Source organism: Poecile atricapillus, chromosome 1 (assembly GCF_030490865.1).
Source record: "Poecile atricapillus isolate bPoeAtr1 chromosome 1, bPoeAtr1.hap1, whole genome shotgun sequence".
NCBI lineage: Eukaryota > Metazoa > Chordata > Aves > Passeriformes > Paridae > Poecile > Poecile atricapillus.
The window spans coordinates 3,884,396-3,906,103 of NC_081249.1; the positions used below are offsets into that span (position 1 = coordinate 3,884,396).

General features: G+C 43.1%; 1 protein-coding gene across 1 annotated transcript in view; it reads right to left on the bottom strand.

Annotated features, from left to right (window-relative positions):
* Positions 1–3,455: 3,455 nt before the first annotated feature.
* DSCAM (DS cell adhesion molecule) overlaps positions 3,456–21,708 on the bottom strand; it is a 441,606-nt gene continuing 423,353 nt past the window's right edge. Inside the window, exon 33 of the mRNA XM_058834121.1 lies at positions 3,456–4,435. Within this exon, the coding sequence (XP_058690104.1) occupies positions 4,092–4,435 (344 nt within the window). The 3' untranslated portion in view covers positions 3,456–4,091. The remainder of the gene's footprint in view (positions 4,436–21,708) is intronic.

The following is a 21,708-nucleotide window of genomic DNA, read 5'->3' on the forward strand; positions in this document are numbered from 1 at the left end:
GAGGTACAATTTCTAGGAGACAGAAGACAGGGAAGAATTTTAGCCCTTAAATTCATCTTTTGAAGTAAAGTCTCCGATCGCCCTCGGGACTAAGATGGAGTCACAGTTTTGTGCAAGATGTGCTCGCACTGATACCTTGATGTTCTGATACCTCCAGGGCTTTTCTTTGGAGAGCTCATGCTGATGCCAGCTGCTGTTTTCACTTCTATGAATATTTTCCAAGGGGGTGTTTGGGGCAATGGGGGAAGTGGTGAGCCCAGGGGTGCCCAGGTGGGCAAGAGGCCACTGGCCCCTGGGCTGGGTGAGGAATTGTGTGTCCAGCAGGAGCAGGGCAGGGATTGTCCCTCTGTGCTGGCTCTGAGAGGCCCCTCCAGGGCTGGCTCCAGTTGTGGCTGGTGCAGGAGAGCCCTGGAGGGGCTGGAGCGTGTCCAGGGCAGGGAACGGAGCTGGGAAGGGTCTGGAGCCCCAGGAGGGGCTGAGGGAGCTGGGAAAGGGGCTCAGCCTGGAGCAAAGGAGGCTCAGGGGGCCCTTGTGGCTCTGCACAAGTCCCTGGCAGGAGGGGACAGCCGGGGGGGTCGGGCTCTGCTGCCAGGGAACAGGGACAGGAGGAGAGCTCAGGCCTCAGGCTGGGCCAGGGGAGGCTCAGGGTGGACAGCAGCAGGAATTTGCCCATGGAAAGGGAGCTCAGGCCTTGGCAGGGGCTGCCCAGGGAGCTTTGCAGTGCCCATCCCTGGAGGTGTCACCTGGAGGTGGCACTCAGGGCTCTGGGCTGGGGACAAGGTGGGCATCGGGCACAGCTGGGACTCCATGGGCTGGGAGGGCTTTTCCAGCTTCACTGATTCCACAGTTCCAAGCATATCACACGCCAGGATACAGGCATACAGGATCCATGGATTTTGATGTTTCTCTTCCAGTGTTTAAAACGGTGCTGGCAGAGACACAGCAGCTCTTTTCCTGTCACCTTGATCCTGAGGATGGGATCAGTGCATCCAGCAGGGGCTCGGCTGCTCCCGGCTGCACCGATCCGAGAGAAGATTCCTCTACCTGGACTGGATGGGAGCAGAACAGGCAGCCTCTCCAAGCCCTTGTTCCATGTTTATCTAGCGCTGCTGGGAAGGTGAAGAGCCAATAAAAGCCCCAAGCCAAGGGGACCGTGCTCATGTTTCCAGCTGCACACGCTGGAAATCCGCCGGGATGCGGGCACGGAGCCAGGCTCCCCACAGCTCCCGGCCTCCAGTGGAAGCAGCAGCCCGGCTCCACGCTGATTTCAACCAGCAGGAGACTTGCAGTGAAGTTATTTGAATATGGGCCCCCCAAAGGCATCCTCAGTTCCTAAGGAGGATGGGTATTAGCAGACACATTGAATACAGATGAGGAGGAAGTCTCATTAAGTCAAGGACGGTTGACACTTTTCCAGATCATCAGCCAAATGTAGATGTAAGGAGATGCTGGAATATTTCCACTATCAGCAGGCACCAGGAGTTTAAAATGTGGCTATTTCCTGCCTCCATTGCTGGCTCATTCTTGCCTGTCACTGAAGTTTTGATGGGCAGCCACAGGACCCACCAGCCCTATGCTTGAGGGAAGCCAAGAGCCACAGGAACAAATGCATCAAACCTCATTTTTGTCCAAAAGCTTTTCACCTTTTTACAGAGGACAAGGAGGAAGTTTTAAATATAGAATATGAAAGTGTTTGGAGACTCAAAAGTCCTGAATGCTACTGAGTAAATCAACTTTTATTTCTACATGCAGTGCTAATGCCCCATCCACCTCAAGCTGAGCACAGCAGAAAGACTTTTGAGGAAATAAAATAGGACTGAATTGCCCCAAAATCTTCTATAAAAGTTTCATTTTCTGTGCTTTTTCAATGGGAAATAGTAAAAGAAATTTCTTTCTGCATGTTTTAATTAGGTTCTTATTAACACCATTTTTCTCTATGGAAAAAAGAAATAACACATCAAACCAAAGCAAATGAATAGCTTAATCTTTTTTTCATGGAACTGTTAAGCTTGGAAAAAACCTCCAAGATCACTGAACCCAACCTTTGACCAAGCACTCCCATATCAACTAAAACACAGTGCTAACAGACAGTTACTTCATTCTGTTTGGAAATACTTCATGGGTAATTCTTAATGTTTTATTTTCAATTTCTGGTTTGGAGGCAAAAGGTTGGCTGTTGGTTTTGTTTTGTTTTTGTTTTTTTTTTTGTTTGTTTGGGTTTTTTGGGGGGGTTTTGAGTGGGTTGGTTTAGTTTGGTTAATTTTTGGTGTACTTTAAAAAAAAATAAAATAATGTTTTATGACCATATTGGTCAGACATGCAGACAAGATGGGAAATGATCCCTTAAGTGAGTGACATCTCAACACTCTGCAGGTCTAGAAGGAGTACATACCTTGAGGAAGTCTTCATTTGGTCTCTTCTGTTCAACTCTGCAGACCTTTAGCCCTTGGGCTTGGCAAAGCTATGGACACAAGTGCAACCTGACTCATTTCAAGACACTTCAAGTACTTTGCTCGCTTAGTGCCCTTTCAACAGCAATCCCATTAAAAACAGTGACGGAACCACCGCGCATTGCTGCACTTTTGTGTTTGAGAACAACTCCAGTTGAGTGTGGTGCAGAAATGTTTGCATTGGCAGTGCCCACAGCCAGGAAAACCTCAGGGAGTTCCTGCCCTGCCCGAGCACTCCGAGCTCTGCTGCTGCCAGAGCAGCGCTGGCACCTCCAGCCAGCGCTGATCAACGTGGTGGCACCAGTTTGGGATGCTCTGCTCCGTGTCCCCTTGGCCAGGGCACGCACAAGTGGCCAGGACTCACACAATGAGGCACTTAGCGAGGTGGCTGCAGGGTTTTTGTGTTAAAAACACTGACTGTGGTATTCAATCATTTATGCTCGGCATAAAACAAGCAATATCACTTCTCACCGAATCAGAGGATGCAACAAAGTAATACGAGCTGACAGCTCCCACGTAACAAGCTTTTTTTTCCTCTAGAGAAAGACCTGGAATAACTTTTTCCTCTCATTTTTCCTATTATGGGAAAAGTTGTCTTTTTTTTCCACCCCAGTCCTTACGTAAGCAAAGAATTTCCATAAGAGCTGCTCCCAAATGGACTAAAGATCCATTTCTAAGGAGGAAGTAAAGTAACGTCAACGCATTTCTTCTGATCCAAAAAAATACTGAAGCTGAACCAAAGCCTCCTGGTGTGAGATGGACCAAATGTAGACAGTCCTGGGTGGGTTTGGTTCAGAGCACTTAGGGCTTGCACCTTTCTGCCTCTTTGCCCCATGGTAGCAAAAAAAGGTGAGTGAACCCCAATTTTCTTCCAAAAATTTGACCCCTGAGTTCCTTTTCTTTTTTCCCAAGGCACAAGAAGACATTACTCAGAGGATGACACTGACATGGTTATCACACTCTGGGAAAACCACAGCAAAAGGTGATGGAAGCAGACATCACAAATAAAGGCAGAAGACCCTTTTATTTCGCATAGACAAAATGCAAAGAGTGTCTCATTAAATTAATATTAAAAAAAACCCCAAATCAATCTCCTCACTCCACTGACATCACTCATCCTAATTAACAACAAAAAGAGAACAATCAAGGACCCATTTTCTAATTAAAAAAAAAAAAAAAGTGCAAACATGACAAAAGACTTTTTGTTTTTCCAAATCAATGTTCCTGTTGAATTCACAAAGAGGGTGACTTGTTTTTTTTTGTGATTTTTTTTTTTCCATTTTAAATCTTGTCTGATGGAACTTCCAGTTAAAATGTTTTTGTTAAGTCTCCATGCACTTCGTAGAAAATCAGTAAAAACACAAACGCTTGTGAAGATCAGAAAACTGGACTCTTTTACCCAAAAATTCAGATGTCCAGTCAGATGAAGCTCACACTCAGACAGAAAAAAAGCAAGAGAGTCTTTGCACTGTCTGTTGTTCATATTATTATTTTTTTTTTTTGTCAAATATTTTGGCAATCTTCTTCTTTAATTATAAATATTGGAATTCAATAAAAAAAAGGTAGCTTTCATTGGATTTGTTTGTTTGTTTGTTTTTCAGTGTAAATATTTACAGCCACTGTCCAGCCATGCTCTTTTCGTTATACCAGGGTGTAGGATTTTGCGTAGGGATTGTTTCCTTTCAAGTGGCCCCGGGAGTCCAGCAGGGATTCTTGGGAGCTGCTCATTTTTGCTTGAGCCTGTCCTAGCTCAGCTCCTTCTCGCTGAGGTAACGTTGCCACAGCACCAGGTTGCCATGACTGGACATCTCTCGTGGAGGATGTCTCCATGGGGATCGGCTCCAGCACGGTGGGACGCTTCAAGGTTCGGCTTTTCTGTGGCTCCAAGCAGGCTTGCCCCAAACCCAGGTCTCTGCTCGTGCCCTGCACGCCACGGTTCAATAAAAAGTCCATCCTAAGGTAGGGTGGCAGATGCATGAGATCACCTGGGGAGGCAAAAGGGAGATGTGAGTCTTTATTTCGGGTCACCCGGCGGGAGCGACTCGAGCGGGTTTGGCTGCCAAAGGGGAGGATCTGTGATCAGAATTTATAATTGACAGATTATTTGTCAGCCATTTACTGTGCTACAATCTTATGGAACTGTGCAACAAATTCCTTTTGGGCAGATCCACAAGGATTCACTCTTCATGTTTGTTTTTACAGTGGAATGAGAAGTGAAGTGTTCTTCACATGTACTCATGAAGGAGATAAAATAAAAAGACGTGGAGATTTTTCTCAAAATCTGAAAAGATCTTGGGTTTCCTTTGTCAGAAACTTGAAAAATGTGGAGGGGCTCAGTAAATTTCCGATTTTTATTTTTCATTTTAAATGGAAACCTTCACAATTCCAATTAACAAGCCCCGATCTTGAGTAGAATGACTCAACTGTTTAAAATGGATCCAAGAGTGTTAAGGCTGTAGTCTTCAAGAGATTTCTGAATAAAACAGCAACACTCTTGTCCTCATATAACCAAATTTAACTACCAACCATCATCACTGTGTTTAATTCACCAATAATTTTTTACCACTGTGACCACCAAGACTGCTGCTGGTTTTGTGGAAACACAATACACTGGGACTGGCACCTGAGCTCTTGCATCAACTTTCTGCTTTCTATTGTCAAGAAAACCTCTTATTCATTATTTCCCCTGACTCCTGGGCCTGTTAGGCATTCATGAAGTTCCTTCAAGGAAATGAGAAGCAATCAGGCACATAATGACATTCTCTTCTAAAAATATTTGATGGTATAACCTCACCTATGTATGGAAAAGAAAAGAGTACAGTTACAGGAGCATTCAGAGCAGTATTTTCCCTTCTTTACAGATCTCTGCAGGTAAAGAACTTCCTTTTTTTTTTATGGTTGATGTCAAACCCAGAGTCTCATCTACAGATGGGATGCATCCTGAATGTTTAAAGTAGGAGACTCTTGGCACCACACCACCTGTGTAGCTCTCCATGAGCTATTTACAGCAGGAGAAATTAAGGCTGACCTGTGCCAGTGGCATAAACAACAGACCAGGAAAGCAGTTCTTCATAATAAAACAATGTATAACAATTCTGTTCTTTCTAGCCCAGCTAAAAGCTGTCCAATGACCTAAAATAAAACAGGTCCTCTGCTTTCCCACGTAAGTCAAGGCACTGCAAGTCTTACCTAAAAGACCAACAGCATCTGCTCTATCCATAATTCCAGGTCACAGACAGAGAATTGCTGAGGAGTTGCATTTGGCCAGGATCTGTGTTTATTCCTACAGAAATCCCTCAGGCACAGTCTAACACCATATGTTTTTTTCTGGATGCATCTCCAGCACAGGCTCACGTGGTGTTTTACCCCCGTGGAGTAAGATGGGAGGATCTCAAGATGAGGCTGACACACACGGTGGAGTTGGAGGGAGAGGGGGAGGTTTGTGATGATAATCACACTGATTGCCTCTTGCAAAAGGAGTCATGTTAATTGGTTTTACTCCTTGGTTTGCCTGATTCTCCCACAGTACCTCTCATGCCAAGCACAGTTCTGCACATCAGACCTGTTTCAGCTGAGACAGCAACGTTGCTGCTGCTGCTGCTGGGGTGAAGGACAGCAGGACGTGGACACAGGAGCAGGGAGGCACCAACTCACTGCACCTCTCCACAGGCACTGAGCCAAGCTGCTGTGGCTACATCAGCACTGTCCAGCACCTGCCCTGTCCCCTTGGCACCCCGACCCCCTGGTCACACCAGTTCTTCTCCTTCTGCATCCCCTTCTAGTCCAAGTCCTTCCAGAATGCAGCTGTGGGGTTGGGTTGCTCCAGAGAGCATTCCCTGTGAGGGGAGGAGATGGCCAGGATGGGAAGCTCTTGTGCCACTTCCATGTCTTGTTCAGCACTGCAACATCCCAGAAAAGGAGCCCTGTTCCTGCCCAAGTCCTCCCCAGTGGGAGATGTAGGAGTGAGTGTGATGCTCCCCACACCTCTCTGCCCTCTGTCTCGTGAAGGTTGGGAGGAGCTTGGTTTGGCTGTCTCAGGTGTGGGGGTTTCACTGTCAGGGCCAGCAAAATGCACCTCAGAGATGGCAGCAGCAGGTGTGAGAGCTTTGTGATTAATTACAATGCCAAAGTGGTGACTTCCCTCTCACCAGGAAGGTTTAGTGACTGCTGGGGTCAGAAAGGTGCTTTTTTCTCCCACTCCCATGCTCCACAGGGGTCCCTCAGCCCCAGCAGAGGAGGAAAAAATTTCTGTGTTGAGCCCAGTCCTGGAGCACTGTGGAGATAGGAGGGGAGAGCTGGAGCTGTTCAGCCTGGAGAAGACAAGGATCCAGGGACACCCCAGAGCCACTTCCAGTGCCTCCAAGAAAGCTGGAGAGGGACTGGGGACAAGGGCAGGGGGTGATATGATAAGGAATAATGACTTTAAACTAAAAGAGAGTAAGGGTAGATGGGATCTCGGGCAGGAATTGTTCCCTGGGAGGGTGGGCAGGGGCTGGGATGGAATTGCCAGAGCAGCTGGGGCTGCCCCTGGATCCCTGGCAGTGCCCAAGGCCAGGATGGACATTGGGAGCAGCTGGGACAGTGGGAGGTGTCCCTGCCATGGCTGGGGTGGCACTGGGTGGGCTTTGCCATCCCTTCCAACCCAAACCACTCCACGCTTCTACTTCCCACAACAATCAGCCTTTTCCCAAAGGTGTCTGTCACCCAGCACTGCCTGTGAGGGGCTGCCACTGCTTTGTTAACACCAGCCAGGGAATTTTACACCCTCTCCCTCTTTCTGCTGCATTTTCTGGGTTTTTTTCGGTTGGTTTTCCAGGAAGGAGCTGGTGTGGAGCAGCAGCTGGAGCGTGGCTCATTGGCAGCTCCCCGTGGGTACCTCACCGAGCTGCTTCTGTGCCTTGGCACATTTGCTGCTTCTTGAGAGCCACAGCTATGAGTGGACTATAAAAAAGATGAGCATTGAACCTTACAGAGATGGAGGTTGGTTTTCAAGCTGCTGTCTAGACATTTCTCCAGTGTATTTAGGAGCTTTGAGCTATGTAAAAAAGACCTTTATTTCCACCCCCCCTCCTTAAATCTACATAAGAAAGCGTAGTCAATAATCTGTGTAAACAAAATGCAGTCATTTTACTGCAATTCTCTAAATGTCTGGGGGCAAAGTTCCAGCAGGATTTCAGTAATGAGAAACCACAGAGTGTAACTCGTTCTCCAAAGCTGGGTACTCAAAGCACAATCTCTGGCATGGCTTGTGCAGAGCCCTCATTATTTGATGTGATGTACACATTTTCCCACCATAAAAAGCGTCAGTGCTCCTTCTCATCTGCAAGGAGCGTCTCTCCCTGCACCTGCTTATAAAACAGGGCACATTATTAAAATCACCAGCCAAGAAAAATTTTGAGAATGGAACTTTTTCTTCTGTGCTAGGGTTGAAACGGTCTCGCAGGATGGAAAAAAAAAAAAAAAAAAAAAAAAAAAAGTCTTTGATTTAGAAGAACTAATGGGTTTCTGACTTGAAAACACAATCTTTGAAATATAACCACAGGGGTTCACCTTTGCCATTCTTACATCAGTTCTGAAGGTATTTTTGAGCAGGAAAAAAAGCTTCTGCTGTATCTCTGGAGCTGCTTGGGAAGACTTTGGTTCTGATCCTCTCAACACAAGTGTGGCATTGTTTTGGTTTCTTGCTATTCAGCTGAATGATGGGGTTTTTTTTTGGGCAAAACATTATGAAGTTTCAGGATGGTTCATTGCCTTTGATGCTCTAATTACCTCTTTTCAGCTATGTTTGTGCCTTATTAGTAATGAAAGCAGACCTTTCAAGTGCATGAGCACTGCAAATGAGCATGTTTAATAATTCATGCATTTGGGCTTAATTAGTACAAAAGACATTCTAAAACTATAGTTTTCTGATGCATTTTTAAAAATGGGGTTTGGACTGGATGCTCTTCAGAGGTCCCTTCCCATCCTGACCTTTCAGTGATTCTGCAGTTTTTAAGAAAGGAGAATTCACTGTATAAGAACCTTGAGTTTGTACAGAAATAATAAACATCCAGTCAAATCTGAATGCTGCAATTTAAGCCAGAGCTCCCTCAGTCTTTTTTTTTTTTTTTTTCTTAATGGCCAACCCTCTAATAAATTATTTAGTATGTTACATTTAAGAAAATGTTAGTTCAAATAACTATTTGTAAACAAATGCTAGAAATCACTGAGATATTTATAATAAACAACACATTCTACCAAAAAGGGAGTATTTTCCGAGTTAATGTGTTGCTGAATAAAAATAATTTATCCTTATTTCAGTACAACTAAGCTGATATAAAACACTTTGCAAATAAACAACATTTTTTAGCTGTATTCTGGAGGTCAGCTTCAGGTGTGGGAAGGGTTGGGATGAATTTGACAGGCTACATGCAGGGAAAAGCATCACTGCTGAATTTTTCTTGGATTTTATTCAAGATAGCTGTCTCATCTGCAGAACAAAACCAAGCTGAGAAGCGCTCCTTTCTCCCAAAAGATTTACCTCATTCCTCTTTCAAATGCCAGAGAGCTTGCATGGTGGTTTGATTTTTTTTTTTCTTTCATCTTCTCCAGAAAAAAAAAAAAAAATAAAAAAAATTCTAAGGATTTGTGCTATTTTCAATACAAGGATCATCACAGACTGTAAAAAAAAAGAAAAAGATGCTCTTACCAAGTTTTTACATGAGGGGTCTATTCGTTTTCTCATGAATCAGAACCTCCACTAAAGGAAAAGCAATTTGTCTTCACAACAGTCCAACAGAGATACCATCAGTGAGGGTGACAGCCTGAGGGTTTTCAAGTTTTGGTTGCCATGTGGAGGAAATTGGTGCTATTTGAGAGATTATCTCAGAAAGTTTTGAGAAGTAGGGCTGGTGACTGTGACAGGGTGTTTTATTTAACAAAGGTAAGGATAAGACTGCTTGAATGGGGAATTCACCCATCCTGCTTCAGGGGGTGAGTGGGTAAAAATCCAGCTCTCAGAAACCTCTCTGGGATGATTCCATGGGATCAGAAACCTTGCCAGGGTTGAGTCCTTACAGCCCTGTTAGCTCAGGGAAGGTGCTGGTGTAATTATCTTGATTTAGGAGCAGATTATCACCTTGTGCACTGCTGGTGTAGATGGAATCCCACTCTGTTGGCTTGTGCTGACTTTGGAAGGGAAGCACTGATGGGATATTGTGTTTTCCTTTGAAAGGAGGCAAAAGGAGACAGAGCTGCTGACTTAGTTCTAAGCTCAGGTTTATGCTGATTAAAAAAATTTAGTTGGTTTTTCCAGCTCACTAGCACAGCAAATAAATCAGTGAAGCTTTTGCTGCTACTCACAGGCTGTTTTTCAGGATAAAGACTGCCTAGAAGGGAAAAAATTCCATTAGAAACGAGGAAAGAGTGGAAGGTTTGCAAAGACAAGGTGAGAGGCTTGCTGAAAAAAAAGAGTGTAAGTGATGCTCAGATGTCACCATTAAAAACTTAGCAGGCAAAGCTTTCTTGGACAGCAGCAGCTTGGTCTGGAGCCAGCCTGAGAGCAGCAGTAACATTTCTCACAATTGCTGCTGTCAGTGCTGGAAACCTGCTGCTGCTCCCTCCCTGCCCATCTCGCGTCCGCACTGCGCCGAAACCTTCCCCTCACCTGCAGGGCTCTGCAGCACCAGGGACAAACACAATTAATGAGCAATAAAGCCAATTATTTGGTTAGTTTGGCCCTGCTCAGAAGGAGGGGTGAAGAGGAGCAGTCCTGCACCTCCTTGCTCGGCTGATTCAGGTCTCGGGATCTGCTCAGTGTGGAAATGCCTTCCCAATTCGTTGGATAATTGTAATTTTCTTGCAGTAAAATGCCACAAGTCGAGAGTAAAAATTTTTGAAGAGTGCTTTGAATGCCAGGGCTCCACTCTCTAGAGCTAGTGTTGATCAGTAATGGAAATGGAGGTGGAATTTCCAAGCGCAAATTTCTGACTGGCCAAATGAGAATCTCAGTTCCCTCTCTGTGGACAGCAGCAAACCATTTTCAGCACATCCAGGAGCTCTCAGGCCCCTTCTGAGGCCACTTTTTCAAGACACAAACTGGATTCAATAATTCTCTGAGGTGATCCAGAATAAATGGCAGAAGGTCTGAGAACAGCCAAGCAGCAGGAGGGGAAAGGAAGGAGGGAAGAGTCAAGGCTCAGTTTCCTCATTAGTGAAAAAGCTGCTGTGAGAGCAGGCACGTGCCCTTCCCTTTTCCAGAGCAGCTCCAACCTCTGCTCAGGTGCCCAGGAAAAATGACTGCAGGACTCATTCCAGCTCCCAACCTGCCCCTCCTGGCTCCCTGACCCACAGCATCACATCCTCTTGTGCTTCTCTCTGTGTTGCAGCAGGCAGAAAAACACCCCACCCTAATGCTGTTTATATTTTTCACCTAAACAGGTGAAAAAATGTTAAAGGAATAGCCAGGTTTGCCATTTCTAGCTGGAGAAATTAGAATTCCCTGTCAGCCCTGCAGGGCTGTATTTCATAACTTTCTGCACAAAAACTGCACCCTCATAGATGGTTTGGAGATCCATAACACCTAGTTAAATGTTTCATGTTGCAGTCTGCTAAAACTGTCATTTTCAAAAAAAAAATACTCAAAATACCAGCTGTGATTCACAGAGCAAAATAAAAACAACAGTTGCTGTTGACTACATTCCTTGGAGTTATCTCTTAAGGAACACCAGGGTATCAGTAAATCTGTAGTTCAGGAGCCAAATTTGCTACTGCTATAAATCACTGACTCTTATTGATTTCAGCAAGACTATAAATTGATTTCTACTTACTGGAGATTAGGTTTAAGTGACTGAAAATGAGGATTCCAACTAATGTGGATTTTTTTTTCCTTCCATTTTTTTTTTTTTTAAAGGTGATTCATTTTGTTATTTAGATTTAAGCCTTCTGATTCCAAGAAAAAACCTTTGATCAAGATGTCTTAAAGCAAAGGCACGACTGCTGTAGCTGAACTGAGATCATCCATCTGAACTCCACTGACATAACAGAGTGTGCAGCTGCCTGAGAGGCGGCAGGAGCCTTGATTATCACATTGTTACCTCTTCCTGGAAGATCCAGGGGAACAGGAACTGAAACACGTTTTTGGTTTGCATTTCTCTGAGCAGAACTTGGGTCTCTAACACGGTGCTGCGCTGTCAAAAGACCTGCCAGATGCTTTGTCCTTAAGGAAGTAACTTTAAGGAGAATTGATGTATTTTTAAGGGCTTCTCTGACACTGAGCTGAGTGAGGAAGGAAAAATTGATTAACTCCAAGGGTCAGATAGATTTAGAGCCTATGGATAAGGAATGTGGACATCCAGCCTCACAGGGCTGGTGCACCCACACTACTGATCCCTTCCTGCTTGGATTTAATGAGGGGTCTAAGTTATAAAAACATGCAAAAGGGGCCTCACTGTGTAAATCAATACCCACTGAAGGACTAAAGCCAGCAAATTTGTCAATAAATAATGAAATGGTGACAGAAAAGGTAAGGCCAGGAGCTCTCCCTTTCCGTCTGCGCCTTGTCACGCAAGCGGCTTCATGCATTTTTTAGGAAGTTCTGAGACAGCACTCTCCTGCCCAGTGGCTGGGAAAACTTGGAAAAACGTGCTGAAAACCTCAGTGAGGTGCCCCTGGTTAGCAAGGGCGGAGTTTTATAACTCATTTGCCGGTCCTGGGTGCAGAGAGCAGAAACTGTTCAATTATACATCACTTCAGCCGGGGGTCAAATCGATGGTGCCTCCATGGAAACAGGTTTATTCCTGAGATATGCTGGGAGCCTGGATTCAGCACGGAAGCTGGAGAGGTGAGGAGCTTTCAGGGGTCACTGGAATCAGCAAGAGATGCTCTGTGACCTCTCCAGGCTCTGAGGCATCCCTGAATTTGGGGATAAACCTGAGCATGGTGTGGCAATGGGAGAGCAGAATGCTGCTCGTGAGGCTGGGTACAGCAGGGAAACCAATATCAGCAGTGCCCTGCTCTCTGCTGAGATGGGGGCAAGATGTAACTCTGTCTCCCCACATCCATTAGTCTGGATCCCCTGAGGGATGCTGAGGAGGTGCAGCACTGCATTTCTGTTAATTAATCCCCTGGGACCAGGGGTTCTCACAGCTCTCCCATTTAAATTAGGGATGCTGAGTATTTCAGCACTGAAATACATCTGCAGAGCCAGGCTTTAAAGGCCAGCACATGGAGCTCTTCCATGGGTGGCACAGACCATCACTACAGTCAGATTAGGACTGTTAAAACTAAAGGTTTTTTCTCAAGTGATATGATTTCCTGCTTTAATTCCTGAGAAGAGCACAAGCATGACCTTTCCTGCAGGTAAGATTTGGTTTCCATTTTCAGGTGTTGCAGTGCCAGCTCTCCTGTAGAGCTCAGATCACACTCAGGTCCTCTTGGCACGGGGGAAATAACAGAGCTGGACATCAGATAAATCAGGAATGGCTGGAAATGTCTGCAAGGACTTTAAAGCAGGGCTGGATCTGCTCTTGTCTGTATGGAAACCCCTTGGGCTGGCTGACAGCAAAAATCACAAACACTGTGTCCCAGCACTGAAGGTGAAATTACTTGGCATTTTCAGAATTAAAAATCTAGTTTTTGTAGAAGTGAGGTTCAAGTAAAGGACACTTAACAGAAGTGCTCTAAAATATCTGTCATGTTAATTAAAGTGGGCACAGCATCTTTGGTTTGATTTGGAACTTTTGCTGGGAGTTTTAACAATTTAATGTTGAAGTTATGACTGTAAGAACATGAAAGTAGCTGAAAATTTACTGATAAATGTAATCCTTGCTTAAGGCATAAAACTCTTCAGTTACTACAGCTCAATTAAATGTGTCTAAAGCTACAGACAACATGGGGAGTCTAATAGCTGCAGCTTTTATATATATCTATATCTGTATATATGGACCACAAAGCAAATAATCCACTTTAAAAAACCAAAATTAAAATTAAATTTTAAAAAAACTCCCACTTTTAATGAGAAAGATCTTGTTGCTAATCAAAAGAAGGGAAATGGGCATTCTTGGGAGGAGGAAGGAGGTTTCCTTAAGATGCAAATTTTAGTCCAGAAGAAATAGAAAAAAAAAACCCAAGAGGATCCCAAGAGCACAGTTTGGGATGCTGTTTTTTTGGTTTTTTTTCCCCCAAAGTCAGTGTTATTTTCAAATCAAAATAAAGAATAAATTAAGAAGCAGCAGGAAAAGGTAATTTTGCTGCTACACACTCCTCACAGAATCTTTGAGGAATTGGTAGCACTTGTTTCTGTCCTCTAATTAAAAAATATCTTCCTAACACCAACATCACTGATTCATAGGTGACAATTGTAAAAATAATTTAGATTACTTTAATCATAGACTCACAGAAGGGTTTGAGTTGGATATTAAACATCATTTAGTTTCAAATCTTTCCACTGTCCCAGGTTGTTCCAAGCTCAGTCCAGCCTGGCTCTGAACACATCCAGGGATGAGGCAGCCACAGCTTCTCTGGAAAACCTGTTCCAGTGCCATCAATAACTTGAATTTATGTTGTAAACGTCTTCTATAGTACCTAAAATGGAACTTCCTCATCCCAATTGCACAGAAACCTTGTACCTGAACAGCTGCCCTATTTAAACTCAAGATTCACACTGTTATTGTTTCCCTTTCTGATCTCAGAATATTTCAGCTTCTGATCTGAACCTGTTTAAGTTCATTTTTATTGTACTGGCAAGGTTAAAAAATTTGCAGTGTGAGCCTTCCTGTCCACAAATCCACCAGAATTAAAATAAAAGCCAATGGTATCAAGTATGTAGTCACATCAATTAAATGCAGAATTAAATGGTTTTCATCCCTGCAGAACATTCAGCTTTTCCCTTCAGCTGAAGGAGAAAAAGCTCCTGATACTCCACAGAAATAAAACCTGAGACAAGATAAAGGCAATTTCCTCTCATCACTGATGTGCCATTTCTAGGATAAGCAGAAAAAGGCACAGTCTGTCTCTTTGTGACAAGCTCCTGCTTTTCCAACAGTGCAGCAGAAAATAAAAAGAAGGTATTCCATGCACAGAAGGATTTAATATGGAAACATCAGAGATGCTCATCCAGGGGAGTGATTTCAGGATACATCACATAAGTATATATACGAGTTAACAGTCATGCTAAGAGTATTTACTACTGTTAAAAATGTAGGCAAGAAGGTTTTTTCCCCCACTCTGTGCCTGTCCTTCTGTTTTTCCACCTGCTTATTTTGATTTGTCTCCTTATGTACTTCTCTCAAAAGTGGATTTTGTCTCCCACAGTAAAGTCAGAACAGTGATTTCTTTGTTCTGTGTGCACATTATATACAGTGTGTCTATACATATTCATATTTTTTCATATGTATTCTATTGTATTTGATGCCAGACAGTGCAAATATAAAACTAAAGCAGAAAACAACCCATATCTCAGCCTTTGTGTGCTTTGCTGTGGGATTTCTGAACAACAACAACAGAAACATACATAGATTACTCTGTATCTTCAACAAATTCAGTTTTGGATCTGGAAACCATGGAATTAATGGAATTATTCCCCATTTTCAGCCAAGGCAGGATAATATAATAAGCATGGGAAAAGGAGGCTAAAGGTGAGCTGTCAGGAGTCCCAGCCCTTGCTGAATCCCCAGTGGCCAAATTTGTGTTGGATTCAGTCACGGCCATGGCCAGTGGGGCTCTGCCAGCAGAAATCCAGTCCCTAAATAAACTCCAGTCACTGGGTCACAGGGAAACAACTCCTTCACCCTTGAACTCACAGGGCAGTGGAAAAGGGTTCACATCTCAGGTTATGACACTGGAAAAATACTGTGCCTTCTCTTGCTGCCTGCTTCTTATTTTTCTCATTATGCTAAGCAGCTTATTTTTAGCTGCAGAGACTGAATTCTGGAAAAGAAGATTTGTTTCTTGACTTGGGTGTTTAAAACAACATTTAGGCACTGCAGGTGATATCCAGACTGCATTTAAGGGACCCTTGTAAATCTTTTAATTAAGTACTTGCATTCTTTAGCTGGAGGCTTGTCTACATGTTACAGGCTTTGCTGTTCAATCATCAGGATTAGTCAAAACAGCAAGAAACTTCTAAATTGGGTCAAAAATGCTAATGAAGGCATTTGAAAAACTGAGAGGACCTGATCATTCAGCAGAGTTAGAGAGGTTAAATCAGTATTTTTTCCTAGTTAATATGCAGTAGGTTTAAGGGCTAGACTTGGGCTGCTGGATTGAGGTGCCCAGCTCTAAAAACCCAAAAAGTCTCCAGATCTGGATGGGGAGGGCTTGGTTGAGAGCAGGCCTGGTTAAAAGGCAATGCCAGCTGGCCAAATCTCCTCTGGGACATGGGGGCCAAGGAGAAGGGCTGGAAAATGGAGAGGAGGGAAATGGTGTTCTTGCCCACCAGCCAGGAACACAAGGACAGCAGGAGTAAAGAGCTTTTTGGGGAGCAGGGGTGTGGAAAAGGGGGGCTCCTGACCCAGGAAAGCACTCAGCTTCCCTAGGGAGGAGTGGGGTTTCCCTGAACATCTTTATGGCTGTGAAATCAGTCTCTGGAAAATCTTTTTTTCAGAGTCTGCCTCTCCAAAAATGCCATTTATCCCCATTCATGAGCAGGTTCCTTTCACTAGCTGAAAGTTTGTGGAGAAAGATCTAAAATCTTGTGATGCTTTAAATGGATTTCCAAATCTGCTGGTCTGATACACCCTCTGAGAGACATTTCTTCTCTGGGATCATATTTGGGATGCTTTAGTCCTTCAGGGGTTTTATATTCATGTGATCTCTCCCCACTTTTGAGGAGGTGGGATGATCAAAAATGACCTTGAACTTGTTTTGTGACATCAGGTAGAGAAATTCCTGGTCCAAGTCAAATGAACCCTTAAGGACAATGTCATATATGAGCAAAGGTTCTTTTTAGTGCTGATTAGCAAAAGTGGAAAATATAATTGGGGGTCTGACTTTTGCAGTACCCCTGTGGGAAAGGAGGTTTCTTCAAAGTGAAAGAAATTAAAATTTTCTAGATATTTCCCATTCAAGCCCTCGTCAGATGTTATTCCTTCCAAGCATGAACTCCATTGCCAGGGGATGCAAGTAAGTGGTCTGTCCACAAAAGAACCCCAGACATAAATAGAACCTGGGATGCAAAGAATATCAAAATATTTCCCAGTTAATAGTGGTTCTCTTCTCCAGCACAATAATTTAGGAGTAAAGAGAAGAAAAAACCCAACAGGCTTCTTGGCTGAGGCTATTACTGAGATTTAAAATTATAATAATGGGAATCTATTTTTAATAAACTGCTCCAGCAATGTTTATTGCAGTGAAGAATAATTGTTATGATAACTCAATTTGTGATTATTATTCTTAAAACAGAAAAAAGGAACATTATTATAAAACTCTTTGAACCTCTACAATTATCTTCCATTTTTCTACGTTACAGACTCTTTGATGGCACAGTGGGAGGTAGGAAGAGAGTGCATTTCTTTCCAATTTCTGTCCCTTTTTTGGAAGATGAGGGACTGACTCATTTGTCAACCTCACAGGTAAACTTGGGGTTACAATTGTTGAAATTTATGAATATTTATATGAAAAATTGCCTCAGTTTTGCTCTGCTTAAATGATTCCTTGAGGACCTGATCTTACCAAACAAACTTGTAGTTAATGACAGCTGTGGGGAGGAGAACAATAATCTAAATCCCAGAATTCTGGGAGTTTTGATGCTGAGAAAGATGCAACGAAAACAACATTTTGCCACCATTTTTACAGCATGAAGGGTTTTAACACTGAGCAGGAGCTAAGAAGACCCACTTTTGTAAAGGATGTGATTTATCCCACAGCTTTAAAATCCTGCTGGGCTGTTTTTACTGCTTCAATTTTCTCTTTTAAGGTGCCTCCTGGGACACATGACTGTTCTGATGGCTTCCTGAAAAATGTCACCATCTACAGCCGGTCACCTTCAAGGTCTGGGCAGATGAGGTCTGACAGCTCTGTCAGTCCACAAAACTTCATGTGCAGGTCTGCATCCACCCCTTCACTTTTTGGAAGCTGTGCAGAGGCTGTTGTCAAGCAGCAATTCCAGTTTGCTTGGTGGTTTGGAATGTGACAGTATAAAATGGAAAATAATGGTGGTGTTGTTAATGATGAAGCATGAGGTAAAAATAATCACAGAATCTCAGAATGGTTTGGGTTGGAAGGGACCTTAAAGATCATCTCATCCCAGCCCTGCCATGGCAGGGACACCTCCCACTGTCCCAGGAGCTCCCAATGTCCAGCCTGGCCTTGGGCACTGCCAGGGATCCAGGGGCAGCCCCAGCTGCTCTCAACAACCTGTTCTATTCTTATATTTTTCCAAAAATCTGCTTGAGTTGTTATAAAGATCAGAACACAAGGATGTGTGGAACATGCTTTCAAAACACCAAATGCAGGAATTAGTAAAAAAAAATAAATCTTACTTCCATGTTCCACTTCCTGTAGCTATGACTTTTGAAAACTCAGAGAAACTCTTGAAGTTGTTTTTATTTAATTGAAGACTGTTTAAAAAATGTTTTCCATATACTTGAAAGTTTTGGCCTGGTGTGAGGACAGTGATGCAGAAAACATCTACAGCTGCTTGTACCATCAGCTGAAGAATCCTCCTCTCTAGGAGAGCTGGTTGATATCCAAGGATCACCTTCTCCAAGCTCAGCGAGCAGAAATCAGGCAAAAATTCTGGGAGTCCTCTATGGCTGAACAAAAAGCTCCTGGCAAAACTCAGACACTGAGAGGGAATATGGAAGCAGGCAAGAATAACCCAGTGGGAATACAGAGACATTGTCCAAGCATTCAGAAACCTGGTTAGGAAAAGACAAGCCCAGCTGAAGCTGAAGCTGAATCTGTCCAGGGATGTCAAGGACAACAGGAAAGTCTTCTGTAAGTTTTTAGGTGACAACAGGAAGGCCAGGGAAAATGTGGCCCCACTGCTGAATGGGATCTGCTGACACAGGACGTGGAAAAGGCTGAGATGCCTTGTTTGCCTCTGTCTTCACTAGGCAGCCTTCAGGAATCCCAGGTCCCAGAGATCCCAGGGAATCCCAGGTCCCAGGAACAGTCTGGAGCAAGAGACTCACCCCTGGTGGACAAGGACCAGGTCAGGGAATGCTTAAGCAAAGTGGATATACGTAAATCCATGGACTTTGATGGAACTGGCAGATTCCACTGAGGCCACTGTTAATAATTTTTGATTGATCATGGAGATTGGGAAAAGTGCCTGAAGACTGGAGAAAAGCAAATGCCACTCCTGTCTTCAAGAAGGGCAAAAAAGAGGATGCAGGAACCAAGGAGCCCCTCAGCCTCATCTCCATCCCTGGGAATTCACCAGCAAACTCCATCCTCACCTTCTGTGAGTTAAGTTTCAGCTTTGCCATCACACGGATTCATTTCCAAATGCCCCATTTATCAAAATAACTTTTGCTAACAGTCTTTCTTCAGACTGCCTTATAATTGTTGGGAAATATTTTGAAAAACAAATAGTATTTATTGCAAACTCTTGAAACTTTACTGCAACCGTAAGATGCAACAGGCAGCAGTTTGAAAAGGGAGGTCAGAAATTAGGAAGGAGGAGGCAGAAGTGATTGAAAGTGACATTTTCCCAGGAAGATTGAATTGGCTGAGAAGAAAAGCAAAGCACCATGAAAACAGGTGAAAGTTCTCTTGAAAGAAAAGATTTACTTCAAGGAAGAATAAAGGTGTGCTGAAGCAGCACAGTGATTTATCTCAAATGTTCTCCTCTACTGAAACCAAATACCTTAAGTTTTTTTATTTCTTTGCCACGTCCTTAAATGGAGAATGACTTTGATTAATTGTGTTTGAATTACTAATTACCTCTGGCAAATTTCTGAAGTGATGGATGAAAGAAGAAAGATGCCCAGTCAGTGTTTCCTCACTGACTTGAAAATTAAAATACTGGTCTTTCTGCTATTGCTGAAAGTTCTTTCTCTCCATATGTTTTGTGTAAAACCCTTCATAATGTGACCTTTAATAATTAATTATTCAATATTTATGGGCCAACATTCAAATTGTCCCATTGGAACACTCAACTATTCTTTCAAGGTAATGAAGCTAATTATTAATTTTATGATATATTGAATTTTCTTGAAAAGGAAGGGTAAAGCTAATCAAGAAAAGAAGGGAAAAAAATATAAAGCCATTAAAACTAACAGAGCTAAACATGACTACAAGTCTGTAAATCACTGGAGGGGCTCTAAGGTTGTTCCAACCCTGGAAGATTTTTTACTCAAGCACAGGGACCAAATTTTGGTTCTATCTGCCCTCAAGAAAATCAGCTTTATATGGAATATATTAGAATATTTCCAAATACTAAATATACATAAGCAATGTATTTGGAACATGAAAGGAAAGAGAGAAAGATATTTGTTTAAAAAATGATAAAAAATATTTGTTGACTGCTTGGAAGGAAAGAGTTAAGTTTTGACTTAGCTGTGAATTTAGATGCTTCCCTTTAGCAGAGCAGGGACAAATATTTATCTTATTTCTTTGGAGTTAGAAATGAAAAGTATTTCTATCTTTATCTATTTCTACAGCTCCTGGGTTTGTGGTTCTACCCTGTGACTACACAGAAATCATCAATTTCTGCCACTGCTTGATTTCCTACTTATTTTCCCTCTTATCTATCTGTGTGACACACTAATTTCCTGCCTTGAGTATTATAACTGTCTACCTTCTGCTTGGGCTTTTTCTTCCCACATTTTTCTTTTTTAGGCTTTCTCCAGCCAAATCCCTGATGCTTTCTTTTCAGTGCTCCTGCTTTTGAATGACTCTTCCTTATCCCACTGTCTCCCTTCCATTCCTCAGTCCTCACAACCACTGCTTGTTTTGGTGAATATTGTGCAAAAGACCCTCCATGGATTATTCACTGCTCTTTTTCACATAGATGAGCACCACTGATTACTTTCTGTGGATCTGAGTAGCAGCACTCACACTGGCAAATGTACATACTATAATAAAAATAGAATAGAATAGAATAGAATAGAATAGAATAGAATAGAATAGAATAGAATAGAATAGAATAGAATAGAATAGAATAATAAAATAAAATAATAACATAAAATAGTCATGTTTTCAAAAAGCAAACAAATATAATTATGCCTTTTTCTTATTTGAATCCTGTGTCACATCCTGTATCCTGTAACAAAGACTGACAAATCTTCTGAGATTTTATAACCTGCTTGATCTCAGAGTACCACAAATCACATGCCTGTGCTGTTGGGAACTAAAGTATCACATATTTGAGACCTGGAAATTTGATTGAGCCCAAGAGCTGGATGTACCTCAAGTACCTTCAGTCTGCAAGGAGTAGAAGACTTAATTTTCTCCTTTTTTATGTTTCCTCCTGATTTAGATATCCTGAGTTTGACACTAGGTGATGTCAAAGGGAGAGAGTGGAGCAGCTCCAGGACATCACCAAAGGGTTGTTCCAAGTCTGACAAGCCACAAGGCAGAAGGGACAAGCACATCTCCTGCAATCTGTCCTTCTGAGCAGTTAATGAGAGCCAACTTTTGCTCCCAAGCACGAAACACCGCAGTGAGATGTGGTTTATTAGAGGCTGGTTTGAGCTGGAGATGGGCAGATGCACACGCATATGGTCTTATTTATCCCAGAAGGGTCAATGGCCTGATGACTGCAAGTGTGAGAAGTGGATTTGATGGCTCAGCCAGCCTCTTTCTGCTCCTAAATTCCCATGTTTTCTGTACATGGGAGAATATACTCGCATGTTCCATTAGCTGGGATTGATGCCTTGGGATTTTAGCTTTTGTATTTTTCATGTATTTGTAATCCTGCAATTCTTCAGTGTCTAACTCTAAACTCTGTATAGAGTGTCAGCTCCTGCTTTCCCATTTTGGTCAGACACAACAATTCCTCTCCAGGCCTGGGAATCAAGGACACCTCACTGTCCCAGACCCTGAGAAATGGAAACAAATGAGTTGGGGAGAAGCAAATTACCTGAAGCTGGAATTGGAAGATTCACCCCCAACATGCAAATTGTCCAAACTTATAAAAGTGTGAAAATCTGTGACCCATCATCCAGTTTTGGGTGTAGCCCCTGGGAGGGCTTCATCTGCCCTAAATGTACCTGAAGGCCTTTCAATAAATAGAGCTGCTTTTTATTCCCTTAATTTTATCTGGCCTCTGCTTTTAGGTACCCCAAAATTCATCACGACAAACCCCAGTTACATCTGCGAGTAGCTACAGGAG